Source organism: Aulonocara stuartgranti, assembly GCF_965226115.1.
Source record: "Aulonocara stuartgranti genome assembly, chromosome: 9".
NCBI classification, from domain to species: domain Eukaryota; kingdom Metazoa; phylum Chordata; class Actinopteri; order Cichliformes; family Cichlidae; genus Aulonocara; species Aulonocara stuartgranti.
Window position 1 is genome coordinate 25,025,827 of NC_138960.1, and position 15,815 is coordinate 25,041,641.

The 15,815-nt window shown below is 38.9% G+C and overlaps 3 protein-coding genes across 3 annotated transcripts; 1 reads left to right on the forward strand and 2 right to left on the reverse strand.

The window, feature by feature from the left end:
• Positions 1 to 69: 69 nt before the first annotated feature.
• fam162a (family with sequence similarity 162 member A) lies at positions 70 to 3,589 on the reverse strand. Its single transcript, XM_082545506.1, has 5 exons — positions 3,327 to 3,589; positions 2,279 to 2,377; positions 1,793 to 1,904; positions 1,162 to 1,270; positions 70 to 731 (listed from the first exon to the last, which is right to left on the reverse strand). Exons 1-5 carry the CDS (start codon positions 3,367 to 3,369, stop codon positions 615 to 617), a joined length of 480 nt encoding a protein of 159 aa, XP_082401632.1. The 5' UTR covers positions 3,370 to 3,589; the 3' UTR covers positions 70 to 614.
• Positions 3,590 to 3,763: 174 nt separating this feature from the next.
• On the forward strand, positions 3,764 to 7,535 carry mix23 (mitochondrial matrix import factor 23). The gene is made up of 5 exons (XM_082545507.1): positions 3,764 to 3,958; positions 5,345 to 5,470; positions 6,422 to 6,568; positions 7,069 to 7,128; positions 7,229 to 7,535. The coding sequence occupies exons 1-5, from the start codon at positions 3,908 to 3,910 to the stop codon at positions 7,277 to 7,279; spliced, it is 435 nt and encodes a 144-aa protein (XP_082401633.1). The 5' UTR covers positions 3,764 to 3,907; the 3' UTR covers positions 7,280 to 7,535.
• Positions 7,536 to 9,483: 1,948 nt separating this feature from the next.
• Positions 9,484 to 10,299, reverse strand: LOC309714033 (cystatin-A5-like). The gene is made up of 3 exons (XM_082546091.1): positions 10,178 to 10,299; positions 9,972 to 10,073; positions 9,484 to 9,800 (listed from the first exon to the last, which is right to left on the reverse strand). Exons 1-3 carry the CDS (start codon positions 10,250 to 10,252, stop codon positions 9,672 to 9,674), a joined length of 306 nt encoding a protein of 101 aa, XP_082402217.1. The 5' UTR covers positions 10,253 to 10,299; the 3' UTR covers positions 9,484 to 9,671.
• Positions 10,300 to 15,815: the final 5,516 nt, after the last annotated feature.

Genomic DNA, 15,815 nt, shown 5'->3' on the forward strand with positions numbered 1-15,815 from the left:
AAGCCTTCCAAAAGCCTTGGAAGGTGCCCACATGTGCCCAAACCAGGGGTCATTAAATTACACTGCACATTTTTATAGAAGCACTGCTTTATTGAACTAGTTTTGGTGCTCACCACATACAAACACAGATAGCACATCATAGTGGCCGTGAAATAAGAAGCCCAGTTAGAGGGGTATCAGGACAGACAGCCCACTGCACAGGTGAACAAGTCACATCCAATCAGCTACTTAATGTTCCACAAAAAGGGGAAAGACAATGTTTTTACAAGGCATAATTGCACATTCCTGCAATAAACCCTCCACTGGTCTGAGACAATGAAATGCCACTACCAAAATAATGGCTTGTGCCATTAATCAAGTGCCACTTTGTAACCCTGTTATTTATATACATTCACTAAGTAGATACATTTTGCATCAGGTACTCAATTATTGCAAAACTATTGTTAAGGCCAATTTCCTTGTTGCAAAGGCACTACTCAGAATTTACTGCTGATTTTTTTTTGGTTGCACTACACCTCCAAAGGTTGGGACTGGAGAAGTTGTGGTATACACAGAAAGTGGGATGCTATTGACTTGGTTTCGAGAATGAGCGTGTCTGAATGAGTCATCTTCCATCACTGAGCCTTGTCAGACAGGGCAATGGCACTTTCGCGTAGTTTCTGGTGTTCTTCTCTCCATCTGGCTTTCTTCTCAATGTTTAGTGCCGTCAGGGTCTCATTCCTGGCAAGAGCCTGCAGAAAAACAGGAGAATACATGTGGCATTATTTAAATGTGAATGAAAATGCAGAGGCAATGCATGAATCAAAGCAGTGAGAATTGAATTACTCACTAATTATTAAAATTCTTGCAGGGGACTTAATTGTGATACATTTTCCGCTTCGATATCCTTTTTTTTTTTTTTTTTTTTTTTTTTTAAACATAGGTTGAAATGTCACATTGGGAACTTTGGGACATTTTGTGACCAAACTTTTAATTGCAAGTCATTGCTCTGTTTATTCATAACATGACGTAGATGAGTTTATGTGAACAGGCAGGTTTAAACCTGCTCTTTTACATTACTGGATAGCAGTGATGACATGTCTGTCCTTGTTGACAGTTACTGGCGTTGAAAAGAGAAAAAAAAAAAAAAAGTTTCATGCAAGACTCATTCATTATTCTTACCCTTTTGCCCAGAAACACCATAATCATACAGGCTCCTATCGTGGCAGCCATCATCACGTAGGCAGCCTTTACTCGGATTTTGTTTCTGGCAGCATCAATCATCTCAAACCTGTAGAAGAAGCACATGTACACATGAACACTCATTAGGAAATGTTTTCTTGGCTCAAAAGAAGGCTTGAAACATAAGACTTCAGCATTTAATCTTGTTATTGTTATTGAAGATCAGCGCAGCAGCATGATATTTACGGGGCCTTTTGTTCCAGTTATAGCAGCATTGGTGACTGTCAGCAGATAGTCTCTTGGGTCCTTCACACATTTTGCTTTGTTTTGGATACTGGGGCTTTTGAGTACATGACATAGGAGGGCTTCTGTTTATAAGCTTGCCATGCAGGTTTTTACATCGCAGCAGCAGATCAGATGTGATCTCCACCCCGATGCCAAGATAATCCTCTCCAGTCACCAATAGAAGGCTTGTTTGAACTGCAGCTGTCTGAGGACCAGCTACACGCTGTGCCGCTGCTCATCCTGTTAATTAGCCCTGTTCTTGTGATGTAACTTAACTGAATGTGACAGAGGCAGTGGGACTGCGGTGTGCCGGAAGGTCTGGTATAAACAGGAAAAGGCTACTTACGACACAGTCTCTGGTATCTGGTCTGCTGACTTGAAGCGCCCTGACCAGATCAGCATCTTCTTGTCCATATCTGAGGGCCTGTAGCCTGGGAGTCTGAATGCGGGACGCGGCTCTGTGTGAATTAACAAAGCATGCATTATAATGAATCCTGCGTGCTTCCTGAACAAAAAGCCAGAGATTCACATCATGACCTGCAGACTGCGACCTCACTTCCTGTGTCCCTCTTAGTCTTTTGGGATTTAAAAAAAGTCACATACTTAGCCATCACAAATACCCTGTAATGCACAAAGTCAACATTTTTAGAATACTCTTACATCACTATGAGTGTAGCATTTTCCACATTAAAGTCATGCCACACATTTATATGAAAACCTAGAAGTTCAAATTCAAATTTAGAAGCTGGTATTTAGTTTTTTCAGGTTTATCAGTAAATATTGTGCATTGTCTTATGATGACTTTTGAGCTCATCTGTTGTTCAAACCCTACCATGTGCTGGTGCTGCAGGTGGGGACTCCGCTTTGGTCCCCTGCAGTTTATTGCACATCCCTCTGTGGCTCCATGTCTGAATGACATGTCTCCTCTGACCTGTTTAGATACAGAACTAGTATCACATCGAGTAAAGCAGGAAGTCACAGTGACGATAGAACTAGCTGATGCTACTGAAAAAAAGAAATTAAACGTTAAACAAGAAAATTAGTAACGTTTACATTAACATTACAAATTTTAGAACAGCCCTTAAAAGGCTCAAAATAAAATTACGCTGGGGAAAATCTCTTCATGCGAAATCAAAGGATTACCGTTTACCCCAACTTAATCTCATTTTATTAATTTATTTTTACAATCGCGTGATAGCTATCAATCAATCACACAATTGTATTTATACACACACATAATAATAATAATAATAATAATAATAATAATAATAATAATAATAATAGATACTTTATTGATCCCCATGGGGAAATTACATCATAGCACTTTAAGTTGTGTATTTATTATATACCGTTATTCTTTATCCTCCTGATACAAAAACAATTTTCCTTGTGGGCTCAATAAAGTATCTATATCTAAAGCCCTAAATTGGACACAAGTGAGTACTACATGACGAAAACAGAAATCATCACACCTGAAGGGACTAAAACTGACAACTGTTTAATTTTACTTACAAACAAAGAAACAAACCACGACTACGAATATCTTCAATTATAGACACTGTTCATACCAAGCAGGAGTGCCTGGTTAACCAGGACTGAATAGCGTATAATGATAATAAAACAAGTTAACTAGGCCAAGTGTTAATTTACCGAGACACCACGCACCAATTTACACAAACTGCCTTTACTGCCACAAGCACAAACACCATTTCATTAAATGCAAGACGTCGAAAAAGCATCAAACATGTATTTATAACAGAGTACAGAACTCACTCACAGCTGATTTAAAAACAAATAACATCAACAAGCATCGGATTAGAGAGTATTCAAGCGACTTATTACGCAACGAAAACACAGAAATTCAAGTTAGCTATACGAACCGAGGAGGCTGCCGATGGAAAGGCGGGATCTGATGAAATTCATGCTTTTGCTGATTGAATACACAAAGTCCAGTGTTTCTAAAAAGCCATTTAAGTGCGCTGGAAATCTGTCAGTCCCTCCTCAGCTGCTGAAAGTCAAACAGCTAACAGGACCGTCAGATAGGACGCTGTGTCCTGTGACTGATCAAAAGAAACAAGCTAGGGCCCGTATTTATGCCATTTGGACAGCGTCCATACGGATCGGGTAGTGACAGCCCTGTGGCTGTGGTTGGGTCTTTGCTTTCGCTAGGTTGTGGTTGAATTATTAGGAGTCTCAAACAGGGCTGCTGGGAGTTAAGCTAAAGTTGAGAAGAACAAGTGGAAAATGTATTAGTATAAATGGCGCTATTCACTATAGTTGCACTTTTATCTATTTTAATATATTCACTTTGCGTTAATACGTGCGGCAGATGTTAATTTGTGAATGCGGCAAAAACAAATAAATAGCATTTAGGCATTATTAAAGCCTTTCCGTGCAGGCACTTTCTTGGACAGCCACCTCCACCACCAGTGATCCTGGTGAAGGACCCGTGCAGTCCACTATGGCGGCGCCCGGTGGAAGTTTAAACTGTGAGGACTATTCAATGTTTCAGGTAACGTTAACGACTGATTAATTGATCCGTGCAGGCCGATCACGCACCGACGGCCAGTCGAATCACCGCCTCCCCCGCAATTCATTTGCCGCGCTGTTTATTTTGTGCGAGAGCCAATGAATTGGTGACCCTCCTGATTACTAAAGACCTGCACGAGTTCAAGGAGGCACAGTACTCAGAGCTTTCAGTATGTGGATCAACATACCCATGCAGCCTTTAATAACTGACTCTTTAAACTGGCATAATCTACTTATAGATGTCATGGTTTGGTATATTGTGTTATTTTGTAGATTTATATTTTTATGCTAGAACCTCACTGAACTCGCTTTGCATAATTCATAACTAACACACGTACATTTATTTATTCCATATAGGCTGTTTATGAGGCTTTGGAAAGTCATTTTAGCGCCTATCTCCAGGCGGCAAAAGCACTCTTTCTTCTGATTGGTCAGCTTTTGCAAGCCAGCAGAAGGGCAGCGCTTATCTTTTTATGTGCGGATGCCAGAATACACACAGCTGTATCTGATTAAAAAAGAGCCTCATGCATTACTGCTGACAAAAAAAAGTACATATTTCAGATTCTTTCACTCAGAAGTCCTCTCAGAGTACGGAGGGTACAGACCAAAGCTATTTTACTTTTTATGAGTAAACCATATGTAGAAGTAGAGTTAGCTTGTAGAAATTAAGGGGGGAAAGCCCTGTTCTTAGTTACATGTAAGCTTGCCTCTTATTCTAACATTAAATTTGAAGATTTAGAAGTTTGGCTTCTTTTTCTTGGTGGTTTTGGAGATGATCATTCATGCTGTCAGTTTGTTTGTTTGGCGAGCAAAGCATCTAAACCACAGTTAAGAAAATAAACAACAACCAATAGCAGCCTATTAGTGTGTTCCTAGAGCTGATGCAATCCCCCCACCCCACTGTCTACACTTTGCCATGCTGTTCCTATAGCAGATGACCATATAAGGAAAGCGGTGGAAACAGAGCATTGTGAGCACAGAATATTACATTAACCCTTTACCTTTTTGCTGAACAAATATGTAAATTCAGTTCAACAGGTTCAAATTTATATTAAACATGTATTTCTCTCATGGTAGAAGGCTAAAGATGTTTGGATCCCTCCTTAAAAGTATATCAGCTGCTAAATGAGCCTTGTTAATCTTGCCTGCCATCTTGCCCTCTGTTATAAACACGATACATAAACTTATTTCCTTAAGGAAGCAACGTGTTTTGAACCACCATTTTTGGGTGGGGGGTACAGTTGTATCAGATTTAAATCTGATTCCATCTTAATGAGACAAAAGACAGCATATCGTGTTACAAATGTATTTAGTTTTAGTTGAAGTAAAACTGCTGACTCTTTTTGTGTACTTCTGTGTGTTATTTCAGGAGGTACTGAAGGTGATGCGCACTATAGACGACCGCATTGTCCATGCCCTGAACACCACCGTGCCCACAGTCTCCTTCTCAGGCAAAGTGGATGCCACACAAACCTGCAAACAGCTCTATGAATCTGTGAGTGTGACCACCAGGTCTCACCACGTTGTGAATTCAAATTCCCATTGTTGTCATTGCCACACAAACAACAAAAACGTTACCACAACAATAAAGAATAAATAAATGGCATATTTTAAACAGTGAACATAACACCTGGGAGTTTGGTTATGTAACGCAATGGCAGGGAGAGGTGCAGAGGGGACCTGTTAAGAAGTCAGTCTAACATCAAGTGTCTGAGAAACAATTTCAAGCAGCCTCTTTAAACTTGCCTTAAATCTTCACATAGAGTCAGGGATGAACTGATTCAAATTCAGTCTTTCATTTAAGTTCAGTTTCATTTCAAAAAACAGCGTTCACCTCAAGGTAAAGACACCACAATATTAGGGAAAACCTCAGTAATCAGACGATCCCCTGTGAGCAAGCACCTGAAGAACTCCAGTGAAGTAAAATGACGCTGAGGGAGGTGTGGCCCTCTAATGCACATGTGGTGATAAGCCAAAGGTTACTGTGGCTTAACAAAACTCAAGAATTCATACTCTAATTATGACAGTTTCCAAATTTTGGTCAACTAATGACATTTTTGTATTCAAAGAAGTAAAAGATCACAAACAATATGGCAAAATAAGGGTCTACACAGACCAGCGTTCAGTGCCATAAAACTCAGGAAGAGAGCTTGATGTCATAATCCACATCTGGTCGCATGCTGAACTAGTCATAGTTGCTTACTTTGGAAATGCTGTGCTGCCGGGTATATGTGTGTGAAGCATCCCTGTTTCAGAATTGGTCCATGTTTCGCAGCGTCATCCATATCTGAATAATTGTCTTGTGTGAGAATCAGCTGTTGTCCTCCAAAGTCTTCGCTGCAGGAGCCATAAGAGTCTGAACAGACAAGAAAGCTGGCATGAAGTCTGTGAAGGCATGCAGAAATATTAATCTCATGTGTGCGTGTGTATTTCTGTTTTCTCACAGATGATGGAGGCTCATCTTAGCAGAGACAAAGCTATCAAGGCTTGTATAGCTCAAACATCAGAGGTGGTGGGACAGCTGCGTGAGCAAAGAGCAAAAGACAATGAAAACATGGCACTAATCAAACAGCTCAGGAAGGAGCAAACCAAAGTAAGTCCTGTCTATAAAAATTCCATGTTTTTTTTTTTTTTTTACATAATGTAGTTTTCTTGTCATTTTTTCTTTAAATCTGTCTATAGCTGTTCAGTTGCATTATGGGAGATGTAGGATTCTGTGTTTCTGCAGTTTTTGCCCATTAAAACGAATACAAATAAGGATATGTTGCTTTCTGTTGCTTCATTGTTGTTGTAGGTTTAGCAGCTATCTCCACTGAATCCACTGTGGATGCGTTTAATTTAGTTTTTCTGTGCTGTGAGGATCATAAATGAAATGTAAACAAATATCTTAAACTTGAAAAAAGCTTGAAATTTGAAAATATAGAGGAAACCTGCTGCAGCTGACTGAACCTGCAGGGCTAAATGCATCAAGTAACCACTGAGGAAATATAATCCTTCTCTTTTTTTAAAAGAATTAGAATAAACAGACCCTGTTATCTTATTAGAGCAAAATAATAATAGAAGTACTTTGTTTTTTTTTTTTCCTGTCCCCAGTTAAAGCTGATGCAGTCAGAGCTGAACGTTGAAGAAGTTGTAAATGACAGAAGTCTGAAGGTACAGTTTGCTCGCTGTTCTCATCACTGACTCGTCCTACAGTCACACATAAATGAGCCGTCGTTATCGTGTGTTACTTACTGACGTTTCCTCGGTTCAGGTTTTCAACGAAAGGTGCAGAATCCACTACACGCCTCCAAAGGTGAAATGAAGTCCTGCTTCATGAAAGGAGCTCTTTCACTCGAGGTTTAAATCCAGGCTGGAGCTGAAACTGTGAACTGCTGCTGAGTCCTCGCTGCAGGCTGTTCACCACCCAGACATCTCTGACCTCTTCCCCGACACACAAATATATTCCAGCGTCATTACTGTATTAATTTACCATCATTGTAAAACAGTCGCCCGTGTGCTTCTTCCAAGACAAAATTATTGTACAAAAAAAGAGTTTTTTAAAAATTGAGTCAAATGTTTGTCTGAGTTTGAAATCATTTGTTGACCTTAGACATCCTTTTTACATGTATTGAATTCAAATGTTTACTATGCACTGTCTTCATCAGGAATTGGTTCAACAACTGCTGGGTTGATGGATTACTGTGACATTTTGGACGAGTCTTCATCAGTCCATCCCTCAGGATGGGATCTACAAGCTTTGATCATTCCTTAAGTTTTCATACAGTGTCAAAAATCTGTCCAAAAATTTGATTTGGTACCAAGCACCAGCAAAAAGAACGACACTTCCATCAGCCTCAAGTGTACCTTATAAGAAATCGCCAATCCTCCAAACTAAGCTGTCTTTGTTAAACGTGATCTGTTGTACTTGCTCAACAACAGGAGCTGTATTCACTACGTACGTTGGTATTTTAGTTTTTAGTGCTTCTGCCTTGATCTGATCATTTTCTCTGATTATCAGAGATGTAAAGATCTCTCAACAAGGAAAGGACTAAAACTTCTATTTCACGGAGGACGTGTGACTGATCGTAGTGTCATGGATGACACGTTCTATTACTATAATGTTTCCCGACTGAATAAACAGAAGCACTGCAGCGGTCTGTCGCAGCCTCCTGTCAGCAGAGTGATCACACAAGCTCCAGCAGTCCAGTACTTGCAGTTTGTTTCATTTCCACTGGAGGGCCCCACCTGATCACAAATGGGTATTAATGGTATTAATTATTGGTGGTTTAATAAAAGCTGAGTCTTCCTCCTCTTAAAACACTTGAGTAGATTTTCTTTCTAAAATTTCCACCATCAGAAATAAAGCAAGCAAATATATTTACTCCTGCGAGCTGTGTTTTCAAACATTTTTAGGCTGATGCAGATATTTCTTGAAACTTTTCTTACTTTTATGAACATAAATTCTCAAATTTCTTGGACCAAACCACACAGATGATGAACACAGCCAGTTAAAAATAAAAACATTGTGCTGTATGTTAAAAGACTTGCAGAGAAGTCATAAACATTTACTGAAGGTACTGGGATTGTCATTCCACGAACAAGAATATAATCAATCAAAATCAAACTTGCAGTAAATTATTGTTACCCTCCTTTACATGCTCTCACACTCTGTCTCGCAGATGTATTCAAGTCCTGTAACTGCAGAACAACTAAAGTCATTTATGGTGAATTTCCATGTGTAAGGAAGTTGTGGGAGAGCAGTACTTTCACACTTCCAAATAACAACAGAGTGTGATGAAACTTTCCAGTGAAACATTGGAAACAACACCCTTATTATTTGTTCTCTCAGATAAAACAGTGCATGGAAAACTCTGCAAACAGCAATGCTTCCATGTATTTTATATCACGTGTGTAAGCAGGTGGAAATTGTTTACGAGTGTATAAAGAAACTGAATCAATAAATGCATCCATGACAATTTGATAACTAGAGCAGAATATGTGCAAAACAGTACAGATGACAGCAGACTTCAGGAGGAGCCCATCTTTCAACATCTTTGCACTCTGCAACATTGCACCATGAATAAAAATATGCTACATGTGCTGTTTTTGTCTGTGTCATGTTGCTGCTGTCAGTATTGTCTGCATACATCTCTACATACAGTTCGATTTGTCGGTTCAGCTTTTTTCAGTGAGATCCAGCACAGTCACCTGCTGCTGTGATTATTTTGTCTCATTATATTTTTTCTCCGTGTCATGTTTATGCTTCTGTAATGAGAGGTATGGGCGTCTTCTCTTTTTCAGATTATTCATGACCTAATATGAAAATATAAACTTTGAAGAATCAATGTTTTTGATGTAAAATCCACCAAGAGTTTTTCTGCACTTTTCAGGTTTAATTAAATATCAACTTTTTCTCCCACCAATGACATTTACTTCATGTCAATAAAACCATGAATTCACATTGTCTATGAGAAATACGACTTCATGACTCAAGGAATCAACAAGCAACAAAATATTTTGCGATGCTTTATTTGTCATTTAAAAAATTGTTCATTCAACTGTACAGTGCTTATTACTCTCAATAATTGTGGATTTAAAGTAATACACTGTTTATATGTTATTGCATTGAATTATTTGATGTTAACAGAATAGTACTTCTTTTTCCCCCCATGAACAGCTGTTTGGTCGCATTGAGCAGCTGAAGTGTGATCAGATCAGAAAGGGTTGATTGGATCATCTTTGGTGCGGTTTTCCTCCACTTTAATCAGCTTAATCTCTTCTCCGTTATTTGGAAGGCTTTGAAAGAGGTCCAGATGAAGGTAACTGGGTCCACCAACATGAACCTGGAGTCAAGAGAGATGAAATGCTTGTAGTGTGTCAAACACTGAGGATGTTCAGAAATATCTTTAACAAGTCACACTGATGTCAGAGTAACTCTGTCCATAAACACAGCTTTACTTCTTTTCTTTTAATGAAAATGACAAATACATAATATGAATGACAGCAACAGTTACCTTGATCGCATACTTTGTTCCGTTCACGATCTGATTCTTGTACTTAACAGTAAGGAAGTCTTCGTATTTCTTCATTTTATTTGCCTCCACTAGTCTCTGTACCTGTGTTTGAATAAAATAAAATGTAATAAAATTCTGGACTGAAATGCAAAGTAGACAATTTTGTGTGTTGAAGTTGTGAAGAACGAAGGTAGACTAAAGTTTACCTCATCACAGATCTTCTGAATTTTTGGAGTGGCATCCTTTGTGTCTGACCATCCGCCAAATTTAGTATCAGTCATTCTGAAGTTCTGTTAAAATGAACAAAGATATAAACTAAACGCCTTTCTGTGTTTCAGATGTTTAACTTCAGGTGGTTATTACACATATTTATACTGTATAACCACCCTGGAAACTTACTAGAAGGTGTCTCCAGTACCTGAAGGGTGGAGCTACATGTGTAACTGTTGCTCTCACATTATTATGTTGCTTGTCTGTGAATTGTTCCCCCAAGTTCCAGCTTACACTGTGGCACTTCTCACAAAATATAATTGTGCAATTCAAACACTGCAGACAAACGAGCGGATATGCACATACATAGTTTTCCGATGTTGTTTTTAAACAAATTGATATCTAAATCTTAAAGGATTAAAGGTCAGATTGACTAGGCAGGAAACATAACCACGAAGTCACAATTGCAAAAATACACATTCATGCTTAATTACAGTCTGTCTGTTCTCACCCAGTCAAAGCTCCGTACAGTTTGATTTGTCAGTTCAGCTTTCAAGTGAAATCCAGCACAGTGACATGCTGCTCTGATTATTTTATGCCATTCCAGCTCCTTCTTGGTCTTGTTTGTTCTTCTTGTTTTTGCTCATTGTCTACGATTTAAATCAAATATAAAAATATAAAAGCTTGGCTCTAAACTTTCAGGGGGAGGACAAAGTGGGAAGCCTAAAATTCTCACATGTTTGAGCAATCCATTTGTGCTACATACAGGCTTGTTCTGACAATATCTTTACCAGACATTCCACACAAACAAATCCCCCACTTCCAACAGCAAATATCATAATCATACTCATAATAAAAAAAGAGTTAGAGTTGTAATGCACACTGTAGCATCCCTCAAAGAGAACCCCCTGAATACATGTGCAGAAGATAGCCACAAAAAACATGTTGACACAAATTCTGGCCCCAGTTGTATCAGAAATGCCAAGTTACCTGTACTGGGTTCCCACGCTACCTTCCAGCCGAAAGCGTCATTGTCACCGGGATAAACGAAGTGGTCGACTGGTGAAGCTGAAGGGTTCCCTAAGGAATTTTTCTGCTGTTTTCCAACAAGCGCATGGAATGTTCCCAAGATTGTTTGTGTCTCAGCATTTCCTGGATCCTGTTGATGCCTGCTTGGTGCCCGTGGTTGGCTTTGATGATGCTGTTTGGCCCCCCAAATACAGTAAAAGCTTCATGAACAACTTCTCAGATTTTTTTAGCTTGAATTATGCACAATGATGATCATGTTCTTATTGTTGGAGATTTTAATATACACGTGTGTTGTCCTGATAAACCACTGCTAAAGGACTTTTTAAGCCTTACTGACTCTTAACCTGGTGCAGTCCTTGCCCGGCCCTACACATGAGCATGGACACACACTGGACCTTGTTCTTTCATGTGGTCTGCCTGTCACTAACCTGGCGATCTGTGACTCTGTACTCTCAGATCATATGCCCGTGTTATTCAATGTTGCTTTTACACATACTGCAGTTAAATCTCGTGCTGCTGCTCAGCGCTGTCGGGTTATTAACCCCTCCACTGCCGTGCAGTTTTCTGCTGCTTTTGAGCTCCTCTGTGACCCTTCTGGTTTTGTCTCCTCTGATACAGAAGAGCTTAATTCCTGGTTTTATTCTTGCTGTCAGACCATCTTGGACTCTGCAGCTCTATTAAAAACCAGGCAGCCTAAGGCTAAACCTAAGCCTTGGTTTAATGCGAGGACTCGTGCTGTTAAGAGGGAATGTCATCGAGCAGAACGCAGATGGAAAAATATAAGCTGCAAATTTTAAAAGACTGCTGGCATCGCTACCAGAATGCACTCAAAGAGTCGAAAAGGAAATACTTTGCAAATACTATTTCTTCCAACAGTCATAACCCACGTGTGTTATTTAACACCACTGACTCTGTTCTTAATACTCCATTGAATGTCTGTTTGGAAGTTTCTCCTGATATGTGCAATAACTTTCTGAGCTTTTTTATTGAAAAGGTTGTCACCACCAGGGCTGTCATCAACACTCCTGACTCTGACCCCTCTGTCTCTGTCCCTTGCACTGAGCTTGTGACTCTCTCCACTTTAGAGGATGTCGGTCTCTTAGGTCAGCTGACCAGCTGCTCCTGGAAGTACCGAGATCCAGCAAGAAGCTCAGAGGGGACAGGGCCTTTCCCCTAAGGATTCAAACCACTGTAGTGCAGTACCTTTAATACCCACAGTATGATCTATTTGCTCTAATGGGATATTATGGTCAGAAGTTTGGAACACTGCACTGAGGTCTAGCAGGTCAAGCAGAGAGACGAGTCCACTGTCAAAGGACAGTGATCATTTGTAACCTTCACTAAAGCTGTTTCTGTGCTGTGATGAGCTCTGAAAACTGACTGAAACTCTTCAAATAAATAAACCTCTGCAGATGATCTGTTAGCTGTTTTACAACTCCTACAAGAATGTTTGAGATAAAAGGAAGGTTGGAGATTAGCCTATGATTACCTAACACAGCTGGGTCAAGTGATTGCTTTTTCAGTAATTGTTTAACTATCCTATAGAGCAACTCAAAAAGCTGCTTTATTCCTCTTGTTTCCAACAAAGTGTCATAGAAGCCCCTGATATGTCTCGTGAGAGCGGTAACTGGGTTATTATTTTTCTCTTATTTGTCTGCATTTATACCTCAGCACACCAGGACTGTCAGACTTTTTAACCTCAGCCTTGTTCCCTGTTAAGAGACGCAGTCTTTATTTACCTGCACAATGACTTATGCTTAATGGTGAGTTATGTTTTCAGCAATGTTGGATTAGGATTGTCAGGTTTTCTTTAGCCACTCTCAGAACTGCATTGCCATGTTTGTGTTTCCAGTCCATGCCTTGTGGAAGAGAGGTTGAAGTTATTATTAACTTACTATTATTCTTCATTATTTTCCTCAATAATTGTTACTTTTACAACAATGTGTAGAGCAAAAATAAAACACAAGTGTGACACTTTCATGTCAGCAATTTATCTGTAACCTTTTCAGACAGGTCCAAGGCAAAAGGGAAATTTAGCCTTAGACTGTGAACAAGAAACTACAAAGAAAGTAAGAGTACAAATAAAATCTCCAATGCAAGCACTTGAACACTTGAATCAACTTACTGATGCAAGCTTTCTTGATAAGTTTACAACTCCTAACTACAATAATGCAAACCTGTTTAATGTGATTTTTAAATACAGGTCTTTATTGATTTTCCTTTTTTAATACTGTTAAAGTTTGTTTTCCAAAACAAATGGAAAGGATTCAAATATCCTTTTCATCAGCCTCAGCTTTACTTTGATTTTTGAGTGGATTAGCAAGTTCACTTACCAACATCCGCAACTTAGATGTATTAACACTAAGATCTGGCACCAATCTGCCAAACTGCATCCAAACAGAACTGCCAGTGCGGTAACAGGTATGTGTTTCCACGTTATTTTGTTAATAAAAGAGAACAAACTGTGATTCCAAGTTAAACCGTTGACTCATACATTTGTCAATAATATCACCTCTACATCTGAAATACTTTGTTTATCAAATTCTCAGGACCTGTTTTCTTTATTCTCAGGTATTAATTCCTTACAAAATGTTGTTAACAAATGTTCTGCTACATCATGCTCAGACATGTTTGGTTTTTTGTTTCATTTTTTATTGCTGTGAACTGTACACCATGTGGGTTAGAAAAAAAAACATATATTTACGCATTTTTTCTGTGAAAGAGAACTGTGATTCATACATCTGGCAATAATATACATTTTTAATGATCTTATAATTAAATTCTCAGAAACTAATTAATTCTTTCATTAAAAAGTCTTATTAACAACTGCTCTGCCACGTTTTGCTGAGACCTGCCTAAAAGACTTGTCTTCTTTTTCTAATGTGCTTAAGCTGCTCCATTCCTCAGCAGCAGAACTTGACTTGTCAGTTCAGCTGTTTAGTGAAATCCTGTACAGTTCCAAGCTGCTGTGATTATTCTGTGCTATTACGGCTTCATCTCTGTGCCGTGTTTGTGTTTCTTTAATGAAAAATATTGTATTTCCTCAGTATTTCCTACCAGCTATCATCCAATATCCCTTTTTAATGTTGACCTTAAAATAATCTGCAAAGCCCTTTCAAAAGCATTAGAGAAGATAACCCTGCTCATAATACATCCTGATCAAACTGGTTTCATAAAAGGAAGGCACTCATCAACAACAACATGTAGATTACTTTATTTGATTCATGCAGTAAAAGCTCTGAAACTACAATATTGTGTCTGGATGAAGAAACAGCATTTGATAGAGTTAACTGGAAATTTTATTTGCAACTATATACAAATTTGGTCTTAAAAACAGCTTCATAAACTTGTTAAAATATGATGCATGCTCCCCAACAGCATGTGTCAGGACAAATGAGCAAACATCTTCCAGCTTCTGTCTCCAGAGGGGCCCAGGCAGGGATGCCCACAGTATTTGCATTTTTTATCAAACCACCAACAGCAGCAATCAGACAGGCTATAGTGATTAGACATTTCGGATCTACCATTCATTAGCTCAAACATGAAATAATATGTATGCTTTAAAAGCATTAATTCCTATGTGAGATTATTCTGTTATTATATGTTATCTTATATATGTAGTTAAAGTAGTTGAATTATGTTAACTGCTGTAGGTCATATAATTTCCTTTATTCTAGATTGTGTGCTGTGTATGTAGTTTAGTTCTCATTATACTTTTGAGTTAAAAGAACATTTTCACTTATTAGTTTATTAGATAAGTGTGCATCACTCTGTATCCTTGATCTGCTGTGAATGTGTTACACTGTTTTCTTGACATGCTTTACTGTTGAATCATAAAAAGAAAGATTGTTCAGGAGACTCTGTGTCTAAGACAGGGGAGATAGACCACATTCCATACCCCCACCTTTACAGAGAGCAGAGAAAGACAGGGAGCCGAGGTCATAACTTAGGCGCCGTAACAGAGAAAGAATGTGAATGTTTGGGCTTTTACGACTAGGTGGGGGCCACTAGCGGCTATAAGAAGCTGAGTAACACGTCACCATTTCGAGACTGCTGTGACCCTCTTCATGCATGTCTCCCCATCATGATGGTTCTAATGCTCGTAAGTGTTGAATTGTATGGAAATAAATGATTGTTGATTGAGCATTTATACACCGAGTATTGTCCTTCCTTCAGCCCAAAGATTCAAAGAATTGGGAGATTTCAACACCTACAAAACAATAACGCGATAAAATTCTCAGATTGGAATTTTAAAAGAATTAAATACTTGGAACATATTTTCGAAGGAATAGACTTATTCCATTTGGCTATATATTTTTTTGGCATTTGACTTAGAAGGGGCCTCGGTGTCTCTCAGGTGGTGTTTTTCTGGTGGCTGCATGCTGAGGGGTGTTAGAGTTTGTATTGTTGATTGTCATTTATGCTTAGAAATATTTAACCATAGATGCTTAGAGGTGTATAATCAATTGTGTAGTGATAAGTTGTGTGATCTTTAACAGGCTACAGAGGCTTGGTGTGCATTCCACACTAGAATGCACACCTACATCCTGGGAGCACGGGAAGAGGTCGCATCTTGTCTTAATTGTTTTATGGTAGGATTAACGT

Coding starts and splice junctions, on each gene's coding strand:
- LOC309714033 (XM_082546091.1), bottom strand. CDS start 10,252: ATGACTGATACTAAATTTGGCGGATGGTCAGACACAAAGGATGCCACT. Junction 10,074..10,177: donor TTCAGAAGATCTGTGATGAG/GTAAACTTTAGT, acceptor ATTCAAACACAG/GTACAGAGACTAGTGGAGGC. Junction 9,801..9,971: donor GAACAAAGTATGCGATCAAG/GTAACTGTTGCT, acceptor TCTTGACTCCAG/GTTCATGTTGGTGGACCCAG.
- fam162a (XM_082545506.1), bottom strand. CDS start 3,369: ATGAATTTCATCAGATCCCGCCTTTCCATCGGCAGCCTCCTCG. Junction 1,905..2,278: donor ACCTGCAGCACCAGCACATG/GTAGGGTTTGAA, acceptor TAATTCACACAG/AGCCGCGTCCCGCATTCAGA. Junction 1,271..1,792: donor CAGATACCAGAGACTGTGTC/GTAAGTAGCCTT, acceptor CTTCTTCTACAG/GTTTGAGATGATTGATGCTG.
- mix23 (XM_082545507.1), top strand. CDS start 3,908: ATGGCGGCGCCCGGTGGAAGTTTAAACTGTGAGGACTATTCAATGTTT. Junction 5,471..6,421: donor GCAAACAGCTCTATGAATCT/GTGAGTGTGACC, acceptor GTTTTCTCACAG/ATGATGGAGGCTCATCTTAG. Junction 7,129..7,228: donor TAAATGACAGAAGTCTGAAG/GTACAGTTTGCT, acceptor TCCTCGGTTCAG/GTTTTCAACGAAAGGTGCAG.